The sequence below is a fragment of the Kogia breviceps genome, chromosome 17 (assembly GCF_026419965.1).
Source record: "Kogia breviceps isolate mKogBre1 chromosome 17, mKogBre1 haplotype 1, whole genome shotgun sequence".
NCBI classification, from domain to species: domain Eukaryota; kingdom Metazoa; phylum Chordata; class Mammalia; order Artiodactyla; family Physeteridae; genus Kogia; species Kogia breviceps.
In genome coordinates this window covers 77,486,681-77,511,379 of record NC_081326.1, presented here as the reverse complement: position 1 = coordinate 77,511,379, position 24,699 = coordinate 77,486,681, and the positions used below count along the sequence as shown (strand labels likewise).

General features: G+C 54.3%; 1 protein-coding gene across 9 annotated transcripts in view; it reads left to right on the top strand.

The window, feature by feature from the left end:
- The window catches only part of ARHGAP39 (Rho GTPase activating protein 39), a 78,994-nt gene that overhangs the window by 23,507 nt on the left and 30,788 nt on the right, over nucleotides 1-24,699 (top strand). For 7 of the 9 annotated variants that reach the window (XM_067017664.1, XM_067017665.1, XM_059043228.2 and 4 more), the window contains exons 2-3: nucleotides 21,085-21,247; nucleotides 23,781-24,215. In XM_067017664.1, the coding sequence (XP_066873765.1) occupies nucleotides 21,168-21,247; nucleotides 23,781-24,215 (515 nt within the window). In that variant the 5' untranslated portion in view covers nucleotides 21,085-21,167. Of the gene's footprint in view, nucleotides 1-186; nucleotides 492-19,360; nucleotides 19,381-21,084; nucleotides 21,248-23,780; nucleotides 24,216-24,699 lie in introns of those variants that run through there. The other 2 variants (XM_067017666.1, XM_067017667.1) reach the window with 2 other exon arrangements.

Here is a 24,699-nt window from a genome sequence, read left to right as displayed (position 1 = left end):
CCAGGAAGCAGAGGGACCCCGCGAAGGCGTGAGGGCGGACGGGCCGGCAGGAGCAGGGCGACCTCGGAGGCACCGCCAGACCTGCCGCCCCAGCCAGACGGCCCGCCAGCTGTCCAGGCAGGAGGAAGGCGTTTTCAGACACCTACATTTTCAAAACCTTAGCTCTTCCCACCTGCCCTTTTTCAGGAGAAAGAAATGGGAGCCAGGAGAAAGCTCTCGCAGAAGGGAAGGCGGGCCCAAAGCGGCAGCACCCCGGGCTGCCTGTGGCTGGAAGACGCAGAGCGCCGAGCCCACCCCGTGCCCGCCGGCCACCTCTGTTTGCCGGGACCCTGGGCTTGCCCTCAGGAGCCGGCTGGAGGGTCCTGTTCACTTTGCATATTAATCGGCTCCACTGCAGCGCCCCTGGAGGACGCCCCGCTCCACGTGTGCCCGTGTGAGGGCTCCCCCAGCTCCGTGCACTGGCAGCTGAGCGCCTGGAGAGGTCAGACCCGGTGAGGACGCGCGCCTGGGCCCCGGGGGGGATTGGAGAAGACGGTTCTTGCTTTCTGGACTCGCATTTGGAGTAGACAGGCTGCTCGTGTGAGGACGAGAGGTCAGCGGAGAGTGTGTCGAAGGTCTCCCGGAGCAGGGCCCGTCCCTGGGCACCCCACGCTGGGCCGGGACTCTGTGATGCCAGCAGGAGCCTGTCAGCTCCGGCGCACGCCTCTCAGTAACAAGCGTTTGGGAGTTTTCCGGCTGAAGCGCAGCCCCGTGACCCCGTGGCCTTGTGGCCCCATGTCGGTGCCCTCTGGCCACCTTTGTCGTGCTGCTTTCCTGCACCAGCTTTGCTTTCCAGTGCACACCTGCTGTTGGCTCTCACAGCTTACAAACGGACAGAACAGCTCTTGGCCTCTCCGCAGGCTACCACCGCGCATCCCTGTACCTGGCGCACCTGTGCCTGCTGTCCCTCCTCCCTGCTCTCCTAGGCCCGCCCCGCCGCCTGTCTCCGCAGGCCGCCAGCACCCTCTCCACGCGGGCTTCCTCGCCGCCTCGCACCCTCACCTCGGTCGTCTCGGCTAGTTCGCCGTGCCCGTAACACACTGGGCGGGAAAGTGGAGTTCCTGTCGTGTGCTGATTTCTCCTAAGCTTGCATCCAAAACGTGGACCTCGTCCCAACCCAGGTGCGTGTGGCCGACCGCCTGCTTGACGCGCCGAGTCGGCGCCTGCCGGTGCGGTGGCTGCCCTGACGCGCTTTCTCCCCGCCTCTGGCACCCGTCAGGCTGCCCTGCCTCGGCCTGTGCTGCCACCCACGTTGCTACTCGTGCACCTGTCGAGCGACGTGTGGTGTGCGGCGAAGCGGGAAACCGGTCGCACGGGGCGCCGCAGCAGATGACACCCTGCTCTGAACATGCAGAAAACTTCGCCCGGTTTCCTAAGAAAAATCCCGTGGAGAGTGAACCGGCAGCTCTGGGGATCCGGGAAACAGTTGAGATCTCGAGGAGCACATGATCCATCCCACGTGCGCTGTTTAAAACCCCAGGGCTGACAGGGTCAGGAAGCGGCTGGTGGCTGAGGTTAGGCGGACACCAGAGAGGGCTGGCAGCGCGCTTACCTGCAGGTCAGCTCTGCTCGGCACAGCTGTGGGCCTGACTTTGTCCTCTGCTTATTCTGTTGGTCATCCAGGGAGAGGTTAAAGTTCTTCCGCTACGGCTGTGTCTGGGTCTCCTTTCGCTCGGGTGTCTGTATGCCTGAGGCTGCGTTGTCCTGTTCCGTCCTCTCTTTGGTGGCCCTTCGTGCTGGTGGAACGACCATCTCTGGGCATCACTGTCTCCTCCGGGTGTGAGAACCGCTCTCCAGCTCTGAGTGTTTGCTGCCGCTTTCCTGTCATTCAGTCCCAGCTCTTCATGAGCCTCCCACAGTGGCTTCACTCTGGACATTACAATAACCACAAAGTAAGGAGCCACCTGGACGCTATCCACGTTGAGGGGACAGGCTGGGTGAGAGCCTGCATGCCCCCAGCCACTCCGGAAGCGCCAGCTCTTTCGGGGGTGCAGCTTTTTGAGGACTTGGTGAATCCTCCTTACTTTCCTTTTGTGCCGCGGCCTGGAGGGGCAGCCTGCTGCAACCAAGGCCCTTGGAGAAGGGGTGGGATTGGGACTCCTTTCCACTGTGTCCTGGCCCGCTTCTCCCCCTTCCCTCTCTCTTCCCTGCCGCCTCGTAACATCAGCAGGTGTGGGGGGTTAAATGGCCCCAGGAGGGCTCTTTTGATCACCAGTGCACCCCAGCTTTAGGACAAGGGATTCAGTCCTCTCATTTGGACAGGTACTGAGAAGGACCTGCTTCAGGGGTGGCTGGATCCAGATGCCAGGTTGTCGTTCTCTTTTTTCCTATTATTTATTTCTGCCTCCTTTTTTTTTTTTTTTTTTTTTGAGAAGCCTCTCCCTGTTGGGGACAAAGTAGCCCAGCAGCTGCAGGCCCTGAGCCCCATGCTGGCGCTTCCAGCAGGCGGGGTGTGTCTTCTCCTGTGATCCTCGGGGACGTTGCTTTGCTTCTGCCCTGCACCCATCCCATGGGGTGGGGTGCAGGCGGGGCCTCCATTCAAACACCTGGAGGGGCACTTCCCTGGTGGTCCAGTGGCTAAGGCTCCACGCTCACAATGCAGGGGGCCTGGGTTCGATCCCTGGTCAGGGAGCTGGATCCCACATGCTGCAACTAAGAGTTCATGTGCTGCAACTAAAGATCCTGCATACCGCAACGAAGATCCCACGTGCCACAACTAAGACCTGGCACAGCCAAATAAATAAATATTTTTTAAAAAATCTAATGACATTAAAAAAAAACCTGGAGAGCCCCAGGGAACGGGGCTCCTAGCAGACAGGAGGGAGAGAAGCATAGAGGGACAGCCCGGCTCCTGTGGCACATGCTGGGCCCAGCAGGAGCTCCAGAACGTGAGCTCAGACGTTGGCCTTTTAGAAACGGGACCTTGTTTTCTGTCCTATAAGGTGAGGACGGACACAGCTGCTGTGTCCCCAGGTGCGCAAGAGGAAATGTGATGGTGTTTGTACAGCTCTTCCCACGTGTTTTACTGTATACAGTAGGTGCTCAGTAAATGATGCAGCCAGTGCAAGGTCTGTGCCAGTTTAGATGCTGAAGCTGAGGCAGTTTTGTGGAGCGAGTGTGTCTTCACAGGTGGTCGGGGCAGTGTCATGTTGCACTCAGGCCGCCTGCCGAGTTGTGGGTTCCCTGCTTCCTGCCCCCACCCAGTCCTCGTCCTCATAGTTGCTTGTGGGGTGATTGCCCTTGTGCATACAGAAGGCTGTCTCTATCATGACCTGCTCTCCCATGTGTGCTGCACAGGGAGTGCAGGCGCCCCCCGGCGCGCGGTGGGGTGGTGCGCAGGTGCCCTTGGGATGACCCGGGTTCTAGGTTCCTTAGAGACGCCCCCGCAGCAGGCAGCTGCAGCCCCACCCGTTCGCAGCACGTGATGGTCCTGCCAGCTTTCCAGTCCCTCCCCAAAAGGTCGCTTCTCAACCGCGACCCCGAGGCTGCTGGCTGTGGAAGCGGTGCATGTATCTTCCTTTTTGCCACGAGCTGTGACCACAGATGACTGCTGGGGCCAGGCCTCCTCACTCCCTGACTCGCTGCTGTACCCGCGGGTGGGGCTGTGACTGAGCAGCTGGGCCTTTGACCTTTGTTGGGAGCTCTGACTTTTATGCCCTGGTATGGGGTCCGTTTTCAGAGATGTTCCAAGGATGGTCCCCTGAGATGAAGCCCGGTTAGCTGCGCTGGCTCCTCCTTCTCACAGATGTGAGGCCCCCCACCCCACCGTGCGGTGGGCCGGCCCGTCAGGCCTGCTTCTGGGGGTGCCTTCTGCCTACACCCCAGAGCTGCACCAGCTTTCCCTCAGGTCAGAGTGTCTTGTCCATTCTTGACCTTCACGGTTTCACATCCTTATGTTTGAACGTATCTGGATCTTTAAAGATCTGGTCTGACAGTCTTTGTCTTACCTAGACTGCTGGTCCGTTTATGTTTATGAAAATTATTTTATTTGAATTTATTTTTACCGTCTTATTTCACACTTTATTTGTCCTGTTATTTGGGGACAGATTACTTTTTTCCTCCTTTCTTAACTTTTATTTTATTATCTATTTATTTATTTTTTTGGTTGCATTGGGTCTTTGTTGCCATGCATGGGCTTTCTCTAGTTGGCTACTGTTCGTTGCAGTGCACGGGCTTCTCATCTCAGTGGCTTCTCTTGTTGCAGAGCACGGGCTCTAAGCGCGCAGGCTCAGTAGTTGTGGCGCACGGGCTTAGTTGCTCCGTGGCATGTGGGATCTTCCCAGACCAGGGCTCGAACCCATGTCCCCTGCACTGGCAGGCGGATTCTTAAACACTGCACCACCAGGGAAGCCCTTAACTTCTTTGGGGTTGATTTTTTTTTTTTTTTTTTTTTTTAAATTTTTGTGGTACGTGGGCCTCTCACTGTTGTGGCCTCTCCCGTTGCAGAGCACAGGCTCCGGATGCGCAGGCTCAGCGGCCACGGCTCACGGGCCCAGCCGCTCCGTGGCATGCGGGATCCTCCCGGACCGGGGCACGAACCCGTGTCTCCTGCATCAGCAGGCGGACTCTCAACCACTGCGCCACCAGGGAAGCCCGGGTTGATCTTTTTTTATTTCTTTTTTTTTCTCCTCAACTAGACTGGAAATCATTCACTTGGCTTCCATAGTGGCTGCCCTGGATATTTTAACACACGGAATTCATTTATCAAAATCTAAATTAATTGATATTTTTACTCTCCTCCAAACAATTCAGTGCTCTTAGAACACTGTGAGTCTGTTTAGTTCCATCCCAGGTATGGGCTGACCTCTCCCTCTCCCCCCGCAGCTCCTACTTCCTCAGGGTGGGAGGGCTGGGTTTCCTAGTGGCCCTCGTTTACCTGATGCCTTCAGGGCCCCCCAGCCTTGGGGGTGTCTCCGAGAGGGTCATCACCTGGGCACATCCAAGGCTTTCTGTTCGTTCCCCTGCCTCTTCTAAGCAGTACAGATGCTCAAGATCAGCCAGGCCCTCAGATGCAGACAGCAGAGGGGTACCTTGATTTCCCCTGTTGCTGGTTTTACTTAGCTTTTGCCCTCTGAGGTTCCGAACTTTCTTCCTATCTCATCAGTGGGTTAAAAATTTTTTTCAGTAGTTTAAAACTGTCATAATAGTGTGTTTGTTCTCTCTTAAGAGGGTTGGTCAAAGCTGTCTGTTTCATTATTGTGACAGAAACGGCAGTGTTCTCTGAAGTCTTTACTCCCAGTAAGTAGGTCCTGGGGCAAGCCTCTGTGTGTGTGTTGGTGGGGGGCGTGTCCCATGCACGACCGGTCCCAGCTTTCCCAGTGGCCTGGCAGACTTGGCCCTGCCAGGAAGGCACCGTCTCTTCTGCTGCTGGAACTTGGCAGAAAGGAGTCTGACGGTCTGAGTTGATGAAACGTTCCTCATGTTGGTCAGTGGTTTTCTGGAACCTTCAGTGCGGAACTGGATGGGACATCCCCCTCCGCCCCCCCCCCCCCCCCCAGGAAGGGGAAGCCCCCTCAGACACTGTCTGACACAAGGGCTTGCCCCAGGCGTCCTGCACAGGGCCCTGCGGGACCCGTGGGGTCTGTTACTGTGACTGCCAGCACCATCTGCAGGTGTGCAGGGGCTCAGATCTGTGTTTCCTGAGGGTTTTCCGTCGGATGGATGAAAGGTTTCCACTTTGTTTTCCTTTCCTCTGTGTTTGGTTAATATTTTGTCCCACACTTTGGGTGAGTCCTGACGAAGGCTGTGGTCACCCAGTGCCTCCGCTCCCCCAGGCCTGAGAGCTATGAGAATGACTGGGAAGCACGCATCACCCTCCCTCCTGCTCCACTCCCTCCTCCTTGCTTGCTGGGTCGTGGGAGGGAGGTGTTGCTGTTGCTTCTGTGGAGGAAACCACATTTTCCTCCTGTTTCTGAGACGTGACCTTGCCGACCTTGGGGCTCCTTGCCGGTCAGCATCTCTGTGTTTCGCTGTTGACCCCGTGGACACAGGCCCCCACCTCCGCTGCCGCCTGAGAAGGGCTCAATCTCCGGGCTGGGCCACCTCTTTGCTGGGCTGTGTTCAGCTGCGTGGTCTGTCTGCTGGTGGGAATTGGCCAGCTTTGCATTCCAGAAATATCTGCTGGCCTTTCCGCCTTGGGGGCGGGGAGGTCCTCAGGGAGACAGTCAGCTCATGGGAGCGACTCAGGCCATGGCAGGCAGGACTGCAAGGCCGTGCAGGCTGGCTGGCCCCTACCACCTTGCGTGGAGGTGGGGAGGACAGCAGGCCGGGCTGGGCAGGGCAGGGCAGGGCTGGGTGGCCTCCTAGAGGCGGCTCCTGTCTGTCTGGACACACCAGTGGGTGAGGGTGCTGTTCAGTGTCCCAGTGACCAGCCCTGCCCGCCAGGGGCACCGCCAGTGGCTGTGGGCTGCGGGGGTCTTGGGATGTCCTGCCCTTGCCGTGGCCCCTTCCCTGCCCTTGCCGTCTCAGCGCCCCGGGGGAGTGGGGTGCAGCACGGAGGCGGGTGGCCCGGGCCCCATCAGGCCTCAGGCTGTCGCTCCGGCGGGCGATGGGCACCGTGCTCACACGTGTTCACACGCTCACGAGGCTCACACACCGCGCCACGCAGGCGGCACTGGGCAGAGTGTCCCCCTCGGCCCCCGGCCTGCAGGTTGCAGCTTGCTGGGGCTCGTGCTCCAAGCAGACCCCATCAGGAGCCGGCACAGAGCGTTTCTGTTCCAGAACTCGCGTAGGAAGTTGGAATCAAGAACCTTATCGCCCACGTGTGACCGGAGCGTTCCTGCAGTGGGGGCAGGGAGGAGCGAGCGGCGGTCCGGCTGCCCCTCCGCAGCTCCGGCCTCAGCACCGGCCAGGTCTGTGGGACAAGGACAAGCTGACCTGCCCGCGCAGCGGGGGAAGGGCGCCGAGCGACCACGTGGTGAGGTCGGTGGGCGGTGCGGCTGCTGAGAGCTCGGCAGCGCTGGCAAAGGGCAGCCGTCGTCACATCCCAGTGAACTGTTTGTGAGTTTTTCGGTGTCTTTACTTCCCCTGGCGCCAGGTGCTCTTCAGGAGGCGGGGCTGCGGAGCCCAGGTGCTGGGTCCAGGGGCTCCTCGTCCTCTTGAGCGAGGGCAGCCGTGCCCCGGGGCGGAGCCGGCCTCTGGCTCACCGACGGGGGCGCCCGGGGGCGCGGGGCGCCGGGGCTCTTTGAGGGGCCTTGGCGGGGAGGGTGTCCCTCCTGCGGTGACTTTCAAGGGAGCAGACCTCCTTCAGGTGAGGGGTGTGCATGGAGCATTTTGGGGAGCCCGGCCGACCCTGCCGGGAGCTTCCTTTCGCAGCCTCCCGTTAAATCACCCGTGGGAACAGGCAAAACATCCAGATCCGTAAGTGGGGAAGGCCCGAAGCGCGAGACAGAGCAGAAGAGCGGGGCAGGGAAATGCCAGGCGTCCGCGGCTCCACACGCAGACCCACGGGGAGCCTGCCCGGCTGCCCCGGCGCCACCCTCGCCCGTGGCGCGGGTGAGAAGCGCGCTAGGAAACCGCCGAGTCCCGGGCAGACGGCCTGTTGCCGCTCTTCTCTGTGCTTTCAGTCGTCCCGCGGCGTTTTCAGGACTTTCCTCTTCTTCAGGGACCCTCTCTTCTCCTGGGCGGGGTGGGCGGGGCTGCGCACGGTCCGCGTGGCCCCCGGAGTGAGTGTGAGAAGAGCGCACGCCTCCACCGAGAGTCGTTTGGAGGAGCCGGCCTTTCACTGCCGCGAGTGCTGCTGGCTCACGGGGCAGGTCTGGGTGCTGGGGTCAGACTGAGCGGGATCTGAGCGCTTTTAAACCGTCACGAGGAGGTCGAAGTGAAAAGGAAACATGCTCTGCCTCGAAGCGCCACTGCCCCTCCTTCGTGGAGGCCCTGTCTCTGTCCTGCACCCCTGCCACCTCGCCGAAGGCCCCGCATCGTCTTGTGGGGCTGAGGCGGCTGGGGGCTGGGGGCTCGGCCTGGAGGGGTTGGGACTGGCTGCCCCGTGGGCGCTGGAGGTGACAGGAGGGCTGGCGTTGGCGTCGTGCAGAACGACAGCCCTGTCGCGCCGTCCTCCTCTGGGAGCCAGGGCGCTGTGCACCTGGAAGTTTTGGGGAACCCGAGCAGGACGCTGGTGGTGGGCTGTTCCTGGCACAGGCCAGCTTGTGTCCCAGACCTTGGCTCATGAGCATGTGATAGAGACTTTGTTCTCTCTAAACGGTCCTGCGGGGGCTCTGGTGCGGTTTTGCTGGTGAGGAAAGCCCAAGAAGGTGAGGGGTTGGGGACGCACACCGCGGGTGAGCAGAGCAGGGTCTGTGTGTCCTGACTGCCTGTCTTGCGACCCCGCGACTGGGCAGCAGCCGCGTGCTGTCCCCAGAGTGGCAGCTTTCCAAGAGCTTGAAGGGTGGCCCCAGCCTCCGAGGTTGACTTCACGTTGCATCCAGTTGACTCCAAACAGCAGTGTCCTTTCTGTGTGGGGTACGGTCTGACATCCTTTCCCGGAAAGGTCTGAAAAGCTGGTTCTGACCTACGGGTTGATTCCATGACTTGCTGACGGGTTGGGCCACAATTTTCAGCATAACAGCGTGGCCCGTGCATTTGGGGGGCGGTGGAGGTCAGTGAGAACAGCTGCAGCGGGAGGTGTGGAGGCGGAAGTGCCAGCCCGCACGAAACTGAGATGGGCTCATTGTTCAGAACTTGGAAAACGTTTGAAGAACAGCATGAAGAATGGAACATAGGCCTTCTGGAAATGATGGCTGAGTAGAGGCTTGTTTATTCTTCTTTCCTCCCTGAAACTCACTGAAATGGACAAAAAGAATGAAAAATAGGGAACAGGCTTTAATCTACAGTGAATCTAAGGAATAGCCACAGCCAGAGGAGGATGTTGGCCAGACAGGGAAGAGGGGTGAAAGCCAGAGCCTTGAGCGGGGCTGAGTATTCGCCAACAAAGAGGATTTGGGGGGCACCGTTGACGACATTTACTTGGCAGAATGGGGTCTGTGGTTTGGGTGGGCCTTTGGGGTAAACTGGATGTGGCTGGGCACCTGGTGAGAGAGGAGCTGAAGGAGGAAGGCCCAGGTGCTCCAGCCGCACTTTCTACAAGATCCAGACTTAAGCGTTGAGGGGGGGAAGGAGAGAGGCGAAATGGTGCTTCCCGGTGGCCATGCCGGCCTCTGGCAGTGCCTTGGGCCGTGTCGCCCGTACTGTGGGGGCCGACCAGAGGCATCCCAGTGAGTCACCTGGCAGGCAGGCAGACAGTCACGTGAAGGAGCTTTGGCAGGAGGGCCTTCGGAAACCCGCAGAGCCGCCTCCCCGCCTGCCCCCTCGTAGCGCCCGTCGAGACTGAGGCCCCGGTGCCCACTCAGAAGCCAGGAGACTCTTGCTGGGGCCAGAGGGAAGAAACTTCTGGCTGTGTTTGGGGGTGTCACTGCGTGGCTCTTGAGAAAGCAGAGTGTAGGGGAGAGCGGCCCGGGGCTTCCTAGGAACCGGACAGCCCCACTGGGCATGGGTGCCGGCTCCTCTGTCCTAAGTCTGAGTTGGGTTTCTGTCACTTGCAACCAAAAAATGTCCTAAGACCAGAAACTCATTTCCAGAGCAGAACCTGTGCGGAAACTTGGCAGTCGAGCATTGTGGAGCAACACACTGGTGGGAGCTCCCCGCTCAGTCCCGTCCTTGCCCTCATTTATAGACAAGCAGTGATCAGGAGCCAGCGGGGGACCCTCATGTAGACCCCGGAAGGAGGAGGAGGCAGCCGCAGGGGCAGGAGCGGAGCTCGCTATGCACTGGAGGAGGGGCTCTGGGGGCCAGGATGCGGGCAGAGGGCGCTGGCAGAGCTGAGACAGGAGCTGGGGGACAAGGGCTGTGACAGACGTGAGAGCCCCGCGAGTAATGGCAGACAGCGGGAAGAGCAAGTCCCCAGGACAGCTGCCTGCAGAGAACATGCCGTGCGGCACAGAGAGGAGCAGACGGAAGACGGACGATGGTCAGAGAGGCGCCGGGCAGCGGGGCATCCGGGGGGGCACGAGACCCCCTGGGGTGGAGGGCCTGGCTTTGCGCCTTGAGGGTCACGTTTGGGAAGAATTGGGCAGTGCGGCCCAGGACCTTGTGCCCAAACGGAACCCTCTGTAAAGCGTGGACCGTTGCCCTCTGCTCAGGTTGGGGGGGGATGTGCACAGGCGGGTGAGGGGGGCCAACCAGGAGCTCCCCGGGCCGGGCTGGGGCACCCGCGGGAGGAGGGTCCCTAAGGGCCGAGCGTCTGCATAGATTGGTGTTTGCAGGGGATATTTGTCTCTTCTCCTCATTTTACTTACTTATTTTGTCACTTATTTATATCAGTATGGACTTACGGATATCCTTTTATACTTTGCGTTATAATCGGAATGACTTTTTTTTTTTCCCTCAAAATGTTCCAGCTTTGGTCATTAGGAGCTCTTTTATTTAGCACCATTGTCCCTTTGGCAGACCCCTTCATCGTGGGGTTTTTGTTTGTTTTTGTTTTTTGTTTTGGGGGTTTTTTTTTTTTTGCTGTACGCGGGCCTCTCACTGTTGTGGCCTCACACGTTGCGGAGCACAGGCTCTGGATGCGCAGGCTCAGCAGCCATGGCTCACGGGCCCAGCCGCTCCGTGGCATGTGGGATCCTCCCGGACCGGGTCATGAACCCGTGTCCCCTGCATCGGCAGGCAGACTCTCATCCACTGTGCCACCAAGGTAGCCCTATCGTGGGGTTTTGTTTTTGTCTTAAGTCTTCCTTACTTTCTGACTGTATGAGATCCTCCAGGATCATCTTTTTTTTTTTTTTTAAATTTATTTATTTTTGGCTGCATTGGGTCTTTGTTGCTGTGCACGGGGTTTCTCTAGTTGTGGCAGGCGGGGGCTACACTTCGTTGCTGTGCACGGGCTTCTCATTGTGGTGGCTTCTCTTGTTGCGGAACACGAGCTCTAGGCACGCGGGCTTCAGTAGTTGTGGCACGTGGGCTCAGTAGTTGTGGCTTGCAGGCTCCAGAGCTCAGGCTCAGTAGTTGTGGCGCACAGGCTCAGTTGCTCCGCGGCTTGTGGCATCTTCCTGGACCAGGGCTCAAACCTGTGTCCCCTGCATTGGCAGGCAGATTCTTATCTACTGCGCCACCAGGGAAGCCCTATCCTGAGAACTTCTGACTTCCTGAATTATTTTCTTTTAAATTTGTGTACATTAAGTTTCACTCTTGGGCTTCCCTGGTGGCACAGTGGTTGAGAATCTGCCTGCCAGTGCAGGGGACACGGGTTCGAGTCCTGGTCTGGGAAGACCCCACATGCCACGGAGCAACTGGGCCCGTGAGCCACAACTACTGAGCCTGTGCATCTGGAGCCTGTGCTCCGCAGCAAGAGAGGCCACGACAGTGAGAGGCCCGCGCACCGCGATGAAGAGTGGCCCCCGCTCGCCGCAACTAGAGAAAGCCCTCGCACAGAAACGAAGACCCAACACAGCCATAAATAAATAAATTTATTTTTAAAAAAAAGTTTCACTCTTTCTGCTGTAAAGTTCTTTGGGTTTGAGAAATGCATATTGTCAGGAATCCACAATGGCAATATTACACAGAGCCGTTTTGCCACCATAGAAAATCCTCTGTGTTCCCCCATTCAGCCATCCTCCCTCCTGAATCACTGGCATCCGTGATCATTTTACTGGCAATATAGTTTTGCCTTGTCCAAACTGTCTTAATACTTGGAATCATACAGTACGTAACAGAACAAACATTTGAGGTCCTTAATGGTACAGTATGCCAAAACAAATTCCAGGTGATTAAGGAGTGTGTTTATTCAGTAAATGTTTGATTGGTTACTATGTATCAAGGATATAACAAAACAAACATCATCTCTGCCCTCAAGGAGCTTACCCTCACCCTCTAGTGGGGAGACAGATGGCACATCACAGTTATAATGACTTATGTGTGTGACTACACTACATCCACCTGCACACAAGATGGAGAAACAGGGATCAGATTAGCACTCCCACTCGAAACTCATAAAAAGCTGGGCAATAGTTGTGAAACCTTGGTTTTCTAAACTTTGGGTATGAGGCAACAAAGTACGGTGACGCTTATGGGATGAGAATCAAACAAGATGAGCCTGATGGTTTCTGCAGCTCTTACGGCATTCAGGGAGGTGTAAGGATGCAGAGCCTGGCAGATTCCCCCCATAAAGGAGCTGGAGCTTAGAGTCCAGGGCAGCTAAGGGGACTAGAGTTTGCAGGCAAGAGCGTCAGAGAGCAGAGAGCAGCAAACAGAGAACTTGGAGATGTGCAGAGGGTTTCTCTTAGTTTCCAGCAGAGTGTTGATCAGAGTGTGGGTGTGGGGAAACCACCAGAGGCCAGGGAGAGTCACTCAGAAGGATTAAAGGGAACAGTACCCAGAGCTGTCACAACACTGTGAAGGGTGTCTTGTCGTCAGGCAGACTGAAACCCTTCCTGATTCACAGGGCACTGGGCAGACTACTCAGTGGAGAACCGCTAGCCCTGGAATAAATGCTGCTAAGCGCCCTGAACAATCTTAGAAACAAGAACCCAAAGTTTCACACTGTTTCCAAGTAACTGTATCCCCAGACAAAGCTCAACAATATTTATAGGAATACAAAAATATACAGCTTACAAAAGGGTAAAATTCACAGTGTCTGGCATCCCATCAAAATTACCAGGCATAGAAAGAAACAGGAAAATACAACTCATTAGGCAGTGAAAATTCAGTTGAAACGGATACAAAACTGACTCAGATGTTAGATTTAGCAGACAAGGTCATTAAAGCAGTTATTATAACTACATGCCATATGTTCAGAAAGCTCAAGGAGATATTTGAGACTTTAGGTATAGAGACCTGGTGAAGTAAAGACACTGAACTAAAGATCCAAATTAAACTTCTAGGTTTGACACTAAAGTGTCTGAATGCAAAACACACTGGGTGGGATTAACAGCAGTTTAGCTGTTGCAGCAGAAATGATTAGTGAACTTGAAGACAAAGCAGTAAGAACTATCCGAACTACAACAAGGAGAGGAAAAGTGTTCTTAAGCGAACAATGCAAAAATGAGCGTGACTGAGCTGTGGGGCGGTGGGCAGAGGCTGAGATTTGTGTAATTGGAGTTCCCAAAGAGGGAGGGAGGGACAGAAAAACTACTTGAAGAAACGATTGCTGAAAAGCCTCCAAATTTTATGAAAAGTATAAACCTAGATCAAACAATCTTAGACCCTGAGCACAAGGAACATGCACAGACACATCATAATCAAATTGCTGCCAGTCAGTGATGGAGAGAAAGGTCTTAAAAGCAGCCAGAGGGCTTCCCTGGTGGCACAGTAGTTGAGAGTACGCCTGCCGATGCAGGGGACGCGGGTTCGTGCCCCGGTCCGGGAGGATCCCACGTGCCGCGGAGCGGCTGGGCCCGTGAGCCATGGCCGCTGAGCCTGCGCTCCGCAGCGGGAGAGGCCACAACAGTGAGAGGCCCGCATACCGCAAAAAAAAAAAAAAAAAAAAAAAAAAGCAGCCAGAAAAAAAGACATAATTACACACAGAGGAGCAAAGATACGGACGATGGCAGATTTCTCTTTGGAAACAACGCAAATGAGGAGACAGTGGAGCACCGTGTGCAAGTGCTGAATGAAAACTGTCAGCCTAGGAGCCGACACCAGGGTAAATATCTCTAAAATGAAGGTGAAATAAAGATACTTCAAACATACAAAAACTGAAAGACCTTCACAGCAAGAAATGTCATAGGAAATTCTTCAGGCTGCAGGAAAATGAAACCAGATGGAAATCTGGATCTATGTGAAAGAATCGGAGAGTACTGGAAACGTACCTACATGACTAAATATATTACACTTTCTTATTATTTAATTCTCTTTAAACGACATCTCTTTAAAACAATTATTTAACTAAAAATAATAACAATTTAGCAGAGTTGGGGGATTGTAACATAAATAGAATAAAATGTATGACAAAAATGGTACAAAGGCCAGGAGAAATGGCAAACTCATAGGCTTGAAGAAATATAATTTCACTTGAAGGCAGACTATGATCAATTAAATATGGATGCTACAAACCCAAAAGCAGCTACTAAAATAGCAGAACAATGAATTACATACAGCTGATAAGTCAACAGTGGAGATAAAATTGAATCACATAAAATAATTCAAAAGAACGCAGAAAAAGAGGAAAAGGGGGAACAAAGAACAGATGGGAGAAATCAAAAACAGGAAACGAGGGTAGATTTCAACATAACCTTGTCAAGGATCACCAATATAGATGGTTTGAACACCCCAATTAAACAGCAGAAATTGTCAAATTGCATAAAAAAGCATGACCCAATTATATGCTGGTTTACCCAATAAACCCACTTTAAATATCAAGAGACAAATAGGTTAGTAAAAGGAAGGCAAAAGAGTTACAATTCTAATGCTAATGGAAAGAAAGCTGGACCTGCTGTAATAATATCAAATGTACTCATTCCAGAGCAAAGAAAACAACCAGGTAAAGATATTTCATAATGATAAAGAGGTTAATTCCTCAAGAAGATACTATAAATTTTATGTACTTAATAACAGAGCTATGAAACGTGAATCAAAAACTAAGAGAACTGCAAAAAGAAATAGGCAAAGCCACAATGATAGTTGGAGCTCTCAGTACCCTTTCCTCAGTAAATGATGAACAGGTAGACAGAAAATTAGCGTTGGCACAATCAACCAACCTGACCTGATTGACATACATAGAACATTCCACCCAACAGCATGTTTTTTCCAGTGCACATGAAATATTTACCAAGATAGACCATTTTTCTGCACCGTAACTTTTTTGACAAAAACGGTATTAAATTAGAAACTATAAAAATATCTGAGGCTTCCCTGGTGGTGCAGTGGTTGAGAACCCGCCTGCCAATGCAGGGGACACGGGCTCGTGCCCCGGTCCGGGAAGATCCCACATGCCGCGGAGTGGCTGGGCCCGTGAGCCGTGGCCGCTGAGCCTGCGCGTCCGCAACGGGAGGACCACAACAGTGACAGGCTCGCGTACCGAAAAAAAAAATATCTGGGACTTCCTTGGTGGCACAGTGGATAAGACTCCACGCTCCCAATGTAGGGGCCTGGGTTCAATCCCCCTGGTCAGGGAACTAGATCCCACATGCATCCTGCAACTAAGAGTTCACCTGCCACAACTAAGGAGCCCGCCTGCTGCAACTAAGACCCAGCGCAACCAAATAAATATTTTTTAAAAAAATATGGAAAATCACCAGCTATTGAGAAAGTAAATAACATACTTCTGTATAATCCACGAGTCAAAGGAGAAATCAAAAGGGAAATGAGACAGCTTTTGAACTGGGTGAAAATGAAAATATAGCATATCAAAATTTGTGGGATATCATGATAGCTGTACTCTAAAGGAAATTTTATAATACTAAATGCCTAAATTGGATTAAAATTTCAAAAGGTCGCAAATCACTGAACTCAACTTCTACCTTAAATTAGAAAAAGAGCAAATTAAATCCAAAAGAATGCAAAGAAAGGCAGTAGCAGATCGAAGCGGAAATTAATCAAAGTAGAAAAATAATAGAGAAAACTGATAAAGTGAAAAACTGTCTTTTTTTAAACAAGGTCAATAAAATTGACAAGCTTTTGACCTAACTGATTAGGTAAAAGAGTGAAAAGACATAAATTACCTATATCGGGAACAAAAGAGATGGCATCACTACAGATTCTATTGATCTTAAAAAGACAATATAGGAATACTATAACAACTTTATGCCAATAAATTCGACAACTTATATGAAGGGGGCAAACTCATTGAAAGACAAAACCCACTGAAGCTCACTCAAAAAAATGCCCAGATGGCTTCACTGGTGTATTCTACCAAACATTTGAGGAAGAAATAATAGCAATGCTGCACAGATTCTCCCAGAAAATTGAGAGGAGGGAATACTTCTCAAATCGTTTTATTTTGCCAGTATTATCTTGATACCAAAACCAGACAGACATCACAAGAAGAATAAAGTACAGACTAATCTTCCATATGAACACAGACGCAGAAATTCTTAACAAAATTTTATTTTGTTGGGCTTCCCTGGTGGCGCAGTGGTTTGAGAGTCCGCCTGCCGATGCAGGGCACACGGGTTCGTGCCCCGGTCCGGGAGGATCCCACGTGCCGCGGAGCGGCTGGGCCCGTGAGCCATGGCCGCGGAGCCTGCGCGTCCGGAGCCTGTGCTCCGCGGCGGGAGGGGCCACAACAGTGAGAGGCCCGCGTACTGCAAAAAAAACAAAACAGGAAAATTTTATTTTGTTAACAATATATAATATATGCAATATATATACGTGATACAACAATATATAAAAGTGATAATATATCCTGACCAATTGGGATTTGTCCAAGGAATACAGACAGGGTTGGTTTAACATTAGAAAGTTAATCAATGGAATTCAACTATTCTGAAACCAAAAAAGAAAAATCGTGATCATTTCAATAGACATGGTAAAAACGATTTACAAAATCCAACATCCATTTCTGATTTTTTAAAAGCTCTGCAAAGTAGGAATTCAAGGAAATTTCTTCAACCCAACACAGGACATTTATGAAACATCTGCAGTTAACATCATACTTTTAAAAAAATAAATTAATAAGTTTTATTTTTGGCTGCGTTGGGTCATCATTGCTGCACGTGGGCTTTTCTCTAGTTGTAGAGAGTGGGGGCTACTCTTCGTTACTGTGTGCGGGCTTCTCGTGGTGGACCACAGGCTCTAGGCGTGCGGGCTTCAGTAGTTGTGGCGCACGGGCTCTAAAGCACAGGCTCAGTAGTTGTGGCGCATGGGCTTAGCTGCTCCGCGGCATGTGGGATCTTCCCGGACCAGGGCTAGAACCCGTGTCCTCTGCGTTGGCAGGCGGATTCTTAATCACTGTGCCACCAGGGAAGTCTAACATCATACTTAAGTGAGACACTGTCTGTTTCGCCTGAGATCAGGAATGAGGCAACTGTGTCTGCTCCTACCGATCCTAGTCAGCATCTTAGCGGAGGTTCTAGCCAGGGCAGGGAAGGAAGAACAAGAAAACGATCCATATTGGAAAGGAAGAAGTAAAATTTGTCTGTGTTCACCATTGACATGATCATCTATGTAGAAGTTCTAATGAAATTTTTGAAAGGGAGGGCACAATTAGAGCTAATGAGTGAGTTTAGTAAGGTTACCAATATGCAAAACCAAATGATATACTTCTGTACTAGTAACGAACAATTGGAAATTGTTTTATATTTTGTTAGTGTCAAAAATATGAAATACAGGTAAATTTGACTAAATATGTACAAGATCTCTGCACTAAAAGAAACCTACAAAACATTGCTGAGAGAAACTAGTACCTAATGGAGAGATATGCCCTGTTGACAGATTTGAAGACTCAGAATTGTTACAATGTTAGTTTTCTTCATGTTGATGGGTAGATTCAGTGCAACTGCAAGCAAAATCATAGCAACCTATTCTGGAGAAACTGAGAAGCTGATTCTGAAATTCATATGGAAATGCAGAGGACCTAGAATAATTAAAACAACTTCAAAAATGAAGAGCAAAGTTGGAGGGCCAACACTACCTGATTTCAGACCCAGGGCGTTCGGGTCGCCAAGATGAGGCGTCTATCCCAGATTGGAGAAGGCTTTCTGGAGTAGGTGATGCCTTAGCTGGCACTGAAACGAGGAGGGCAGCCAGGTGCACTGGAGGTGGTAGCCCTGCTGCTCTCAACCAGCGGGGAAGGATGGCAGATGAGTGGAAGGAGGTGCACAGGTTGAAGACATTGATTTGAGTTGCTCTCAGGTTATGGTAGGTACCTTTTACTTTTTCCAAAAGTTCACTAACAGTGCTGTTTTAATTTTTTGTTTGTTTAATGTTGAAGCCATACAAGAAGGTCACCTATTTTTGGGGTTTTTTTTTTTGCGGTAGGCGGGCCTCTCACTGCTGTGGCCTCTCCTGTTGCAGAGCACGGGCTCCGGACGCGCGGGCTCAGCGGCCATGGCTCACGGGCCCAGTCGCTCCGCGGCACGTGGGATCTTCCCGGACCGGGTCACGAACCCGTGTCCCCTGCATCGGCAGGCGGACTTCCAACCACTGCGCCACCAGGGAAGCCCTCACCTGTTTTCTCTTAGACAATTAGGAAGACTTGTTTCATTTTTTAAAAATGGCATTCCTGGCAGTCTTAAGCATTCCTGGTAGTTGTGTGGACGTTCCAGTGGTAGGAAGGAGGCAGCTGGGAGCCTGTTCTCCAGCCCGGGAACTGAGTGGACTCGGGTGGGACATGGGGCGTCACAGTCCTTCTGGGCCTTAGAGAAAGTGTCTGATTGGCCGGCAGCGTCCCTTGCCCCTGGGCCCCTGGCTGGCTGTGTCCCCACCTCGTGCCCTGAACCTGTTTTAGCGCCACTTGGTCCGCACAGACAGGAGCTGTGGACCGGCCTCCTCCCGAGAGGGCCTCGTCCCGCCGGCGGCTGGGACGAAGGCAAACCCTGCGATGCCGCTGCCCGCCCTTCGGACGCTTAGCTGAAGTGAGGCTTGTGTCCAAAACGGTGTGAAAGCGATGGCGTGGAACTCCGGGAGCTTTTTAAAAAAAATTTATTTATTTATTTTTGGCTGCATCGGGTCTTAGTTGCGGCACGCGGGATCTTCCGTTGCAGCGCACAGGCTTCTCTCTTCTCTAGTTGTGGCATGCAGGTTTTTCTCTTCTCTAGTTGTGGCACGCGGGCTCCAGGGCACGTGGGCTCCGTCCTTGGGGCGCGTGGGTTCCAGAGTGCGTGGGCTCTGTAGTTTGCAGCATGCAGGCTCTCTAGTTGAGGCGTGCAAGCTCAGTGGCCCCATGGCATGTGGGATCTTAGTTCCCTGACCAGGAATCGAACCTGCATCCCCTGCATTGGAAGGCGGATTCTTTACCACTGGACCACCAGGGAAGTCCCTCTGAGAGCTTTTATAAACCAACACATGCTCAACGGTGGCCCCGCCCCTTGGGCCCACCTGTCACTACCCGGCATAGAGGCGGCTGCTTCTGATGCATGCCCGCAGAGGTTCGTGTGCCTGATGTTGAACTTACGCAGAGGAATCGCTGGTGACTCCAGCGTGTCAGGCTCCTGTCTCTCAGCCCCCGGGAGCCACACCCAGGTGGTCGGGGGCAACTCCCGCGTGCCATTTCTGCTGTGATGGACGTTTGGCAGTTTCCCGTTGCGGCTGCCGGGAATGCCACGTGCAGGTCTTGGTGAGCGGCCACGTGGCCTCTGCCGGCCCCTGTCGCTGGAAGCGGCAGCCGTGGATGACGGGGCCTCGGGGTATGTGCAGCCTAGGAGGTGCCGCCAACCCGGTTGGAGGGTGTTAACCTGCGTCCTGCAGCCGGTGAGCCTCCACACTCTTGCCAGCTTGGGACAGGTTTTCTTTTCCATTCGGGTGGGCACGCTAGCGTCCCATTATGCTTTTTTTTTTTTTTTTTTTTTTTTTTTTGCGGTATGCGGGCCTCTCACCGTTGTGGCCTCTCCCGTTGCGGAGCACAGGCTCCGGACGCGCAGGCCCAGCGGCCATGGCTCCCGGGCTTAGCCGCTCCGCGGCATGTGGGATCTTCCCGGACCAGGGCACGAACCCGTGACCCCTGCATCGGCAGGCGGACTCTCAACCACTGCGCCACCAGGGAAGCCCCCATTATGCTTTTAATTAGCATTTCCCCATGACTGATGAGGGGGGTGCACTTCTGTGTGTTTATTAGTCATTTAGGTTTGTGTTGTTGTTACGTGTGCTTTCAAGTCTTTTGTCCTTTTTTCTACTGATTATGTTTTTTTCTTGTTTATTTCTAGGAATGTTCTGTATGTTCTGGAAATAGTCCTTTGTCAGATCAGATAATGTGCACACATGTATGTAATGCATTACACATATTCCATGCATCAAATATCTCCTACCCTGGATTTGTCTTTTTTCTTGTGATGGAAAAAATTTATTTTAAACAATTTTATGGAAGTACAGTTGATTTACAATGTTGTGTTAATTTCTGCTGTACAGCAAAGCGATTCAGTTGTACATGTAGATATTCTTTTCCATTACGGTTCATCACAGGATATCGAGTGTAGTTCCCGTGCTGCACAGTAGGACCTTGTTGTTTATCCGTTCATTATACACTAGTTTGCATCTGCCCATCCCAAACTCCCAGTCCTTCCCTCCCCACCCCACCCCCTTTGCCAGCACAAGTCTGTTCTCTGTGTCTGTGAGTCTGCTTCTGTTTTGTAAATAAGTTCATTTGTGTCGTATTTTAGATTCCACATACAAGTAATATCATATGGTATTTGTCTTTCTGACTTACTTCGCTTAGTATGAAAACCTCTAGGTCCATCCATGTTGCTGCAAGTGGCCTTATTTCATTCTTTTTTATGGCTGAGTAATATTCATAATGGTAAAAATTTATAAGCAGAAGTTCTTAATATTATAGTCCAATTTGTTAACATTTCTTTTGTGGTTAGTGGCTTTTTGTGTCTGATTATGTGCACCTACTCTCAAACCACAAAGATTTTCTTCTACATTTTTTCTAAAAGTCTTACTGTCTTACTTTCAATGTTCAGACCATCGGTTTACCTAGTATTGAGTTTAATGTACTGGATGAGGTAGGGGTCGAGGTTCATTGTTTCCCATGTGTAAATTGTGTCAATGCCGCACCGTGTTTGAACAGCCCCCTCTGTCCTAAATCTGGGGGCCTTGCGTGTGCATAGGTCACCCTTGAGTGTTGCCCAGTCGAGGGCGTGCCGTGTGCCTCTCACTTGTGGACACGATAGCTCCAGGTGGGTAGGGCTGTCCCTGTTTACCAGGCAAGAACACTGCTGTCAGAGGGGGCAGGCAGCTTGCCTAGGGCCAGCTGGCAAGGGGGTCTGGATGCCCTCCGCGGGGGCTGGGCAGGGGCCGGATCCCGGCTGGGGTTCAGGGTCGGGCGCAGGAAGCTCAGAAACCAGCTCAGGCACGAGTGTGCCTCGTTCTTGCCGGCGACCCGGGCCATGAGGGGCTAGGTTGGGAGTTACTGGTTCCCCAAACCCAAAGGCGTAATAATGTGGCTTCTGCTCTCAGGGAGGTGCCTTCCCGGCTGATGCTGAGGGCGTCCCACTGACCTGCTGACCTCCGTCCACCTGGGTCCTCAGGAAGAGGCTGCGATGTCCCAGACACAGGACTACGAATGCGAGAGCCGTCACGCCGGCCTGCAGGAGTCTCGGATTTCAGGAGCTAGCACGAGGTAAGGAGGCTGACTTACCTGGGGGGCCAGCGGAGCAGGAGACCTTTCGTCGGCTCGTCAGTGCTGTCCTGCCTGCTTACGCGGCCTGGCCCCACTCTCCTCCACGAGGCGCTGTGTGCTGCCTTCTGAATCTGGCATCCCTGGGGGGCCCCACCTCCTGTTGCCAATGGGCTGCGGAGCAGGGAGGGCTTCTCCTTGGGCAGTGGACACCCTGCCAGCCCTCAGCTGGGTCCAGCCCCTTAGGCGCCCTCTGGGCATCCACGCCGAGGCAGGCGGCCACAGGTGATCGCTTGCATTTTTCTAATTTGTGGCTTTATCGGGGAATAATTCCACAAGTTGCACGAACAGGAAGAGTGCTCTGAGCGTCAGGTCCCCTTACCCAGATTCACTCTCTGTGCCGCCGCGCGGCCACTGCTCCTTCCACAAACAGCACTGTTCGGAGTCTTCTGGGGGGGCGCGCACAGCCGGCCTTGTGTTTGCTCACATCTCCCAGGACAGGAGGCGCCGTGCGTCAATCTGTGCGATGGGAGGCACCCGCCTCCTGTGCCGCCCGGTCCGGCTTTGGCCGCTGGCTCCTTGCCGTGCTTCCTGGCGTTTCCGGCCCCTCCAGCACCACCTACCCCGAGTCTGCTGCACATCTCCTTTGTGTTTCGTAACCTGGAAGAGTCCCACTTCCTTTCTCTGCCTTTTGCGACATAGACATTTGTTCAGGGAAGCCGCCCTTGTTAAGATAGAGCCCTCGGTTTTGTTTCTCTGATGACTTCTGAGCAGAGCGTGTGCTTCTGCAGTTCACGGCCACCTGCTGCCCACCTGCTGCCGTGCTTCTCGCCAGTTGCGGGGCTTCCACCGTTTCTTCCTTGACCTGGGCCTTCCCGGCGTGGGTGCGGAGCTGGACGGCTTCCCAGCCCCGGCGCCCGGTCCACAGTGGCCGGCCGGTGCCCCCCCGCCCCCGGGAGCTAGAGCCCCTTCTCCCCATTGCTGTGCTCTCTTGTGGGTCCCTCTCAGCGTGGGATCACAGATCCGTTCTGTTTTACGTGGTTTCTCCTTTATCCGCGCTTAGTGACTTGGTGCTCTGCTGTACCAGGTGGGCCGGTGAGGCTCCTCCAGGCTGGCCCCTGTGATTCCTGGTGGCTTCCCTGGGCGCCAGGCGCATCCTGTGCTGCCTCCCCCCCAGCCCCCGTCAGCTGTTTGTCTGAGGGGCCCTGTTCCCCAAGGGAAGACTAGGATCTAGGCACCAGCGCGTGTGCTCGTGGCTCCTGCGATACATGTGTCCCTTTAAGCAAAGGAACTAGAGACGCTGAGTTCGCGTGGACGTCTCCAGTCCCGGGCCTCTTCTGGGGGTGCTTTCTTGCCACTCCTGTACCACAGTCCTGCCCTCCTCCAGGGGGGCCCTGTTTCCAAGAGCCTCGGTGCACTGACTCGTTTGTGCGACTGATAATATGTCCAAGATGGTTTCAAAGTCGCTTGCCCGTTCTGCTACAGAGGGGGGGGTGTGTGTGTGTGTGTCTGTGTGTGTCTATGTGTGTCTGTGTGTGTCTGTGTGTCTCATCGCCCTGCAGGACTGTGCCTTCTCTCCTCCCCACCCTGAGCACGTCAAAGAGTAGGGATGAGGTACCCAGAGAAGGATGAGGTCTTCAGAGAAGGTTCTCTGAGGTCCTCAGAGAAGGGCTGCCCCCTCAACCCTCTGCCAAAGCCCACCAGTGCTCCCGAGTGAAACGCTGGGCCTGCGGCAGAGGGCAGGGAGCAGGGTGCCTCCCCTTCTCTCCGAACCCCTGGAAGCTCCTGACCATCCCAGTGGTGGTGAGGACCAGGCCCATCACAGAGTCCAGGAACAGTGGACACGGTGCATCCACACTGCAGAGCAGTCCTTGGCACTTAAAAGATTGTTGTTCGTTGGAACTTGGAAGCAGAATAAAAAATGCTACTTGTCAGCGGGAGCACACCCTGATATCAAACACATCGGCATTATAATTGCCTCGTTCTGAATAGCTTTAATTTACACTCCTTAAAAAAAAAAGGCCTCATGTGGATGGAAGCCCTCTCCTTGGGGTGGGGGGTGCCCGGGGACCTCTGGGGGGAACCATCTGCGCCTTTGACTGGGGCATCACAGTGATGGTGGAGTCCGCTTCTGCTGCAGGTGGACGGGTGGTGGTGGCCTGCAGTGGCTGCTGCTGAGAGCAGCCAAGGGCATCCTGTAGGGACCTGGCGCCTGGCCGGGAGGAGTGCGGGCAGTGCGCGTGGCCCAGGCCCTCTGAGGACAGGGAGCCGGAACCCAGGGCCTCCCTAATGTGGGGCCAGCTGTCAGGTCCCCACCACTCCCAGGGCTGGGCCCTAAGGAGCATGCAGAAAATCAGAAGTGGATGGCATTTAGGTATGAGTCGGTTTTATAAGTGACAAGATGTCTTGCTTTTGAGGCTGGCCGATACGAGGACGGGCCTGGTGCTGGATGAGCCGTTCCACAGACACGGGACGCGGGGCGGGTGGCCCGATGGGCAGGATATTCGCACCCTAACGCTGCCGTCCCTCTCCCCAGGCTGGAGTGGGTGGAGATTATCGAGCCGCGCACGCGCGAGCGCATGTACGCCAACCTGGTCACGGGCGAGTGCGTGTGGGACCCGCCGGCCGGCGTACGCATCAAGCGCACCAGCGAGAACCAGTGGTGGGAGCTCTTCGACCCCAACACGTCGCGCTTCTACTACTACAACGCCACCACCCAGCGCACGGTGTGGCACCGGCCGCAGGACTGCGACATCATCCCCCTGGCCAAGCTGCAGACCCTGAAGCAGAACACCGAGTCCCCCAGAGCCTCGGCTGAGAACAGCCCTGGGAGAGGCAGCGGCGTCAGCCATGATGGCAGCACCAGCTCGTCCCTGGAGCCCGAGCTGGATGCCGGCGACAAGGTGCCGGAGACTGTGGGGCGATCCAGCCGGCAGGCCGTGCTCGGGGCGGTGAAGGAGGAGAGCGGCAGGTGAGGCCGGGCCGGACGCGAGGCGGGCAGGGGCCACGGGGACCGGACCGCAGCAGCCCGCCGCCTCGGGGTGGGACCCTGTGCAGGGAGGAAGGGCCGTGCTCCCCTGCCCCCGCCAGGGGCGGAGCCCGGCAGCGAGCGCTGCTCAGCTCTGCTCTCTGGACCTGCCTGCCTGGGGCTGGAGGTTTCCTGGCTCCCTGTGAAATTGCTTGGCTCTTTCCGCCGGGGCAAGTGCGAGCGTGGCTTCGGGACCCCAGAGCCGGCCCCGCAGAGTACGTGTGAGGAGGGGGTGCCTTTCCCAGGTGGACCAGCCTGTCGTTCTCGGGGTGCAGATCCGCGGGGATCCGTACCACCTGGCACCAATGCACCCCCGCCCAAGCTTGACGGGTCTCGCCAGCATCCTAGGAGGGAGGTGAGGGCGTCAGCCCCGGTTTACAAAGGAAGGACTGAGGTGGTCGGCAGCGAGGCAGAGCCCAGGAAGTGT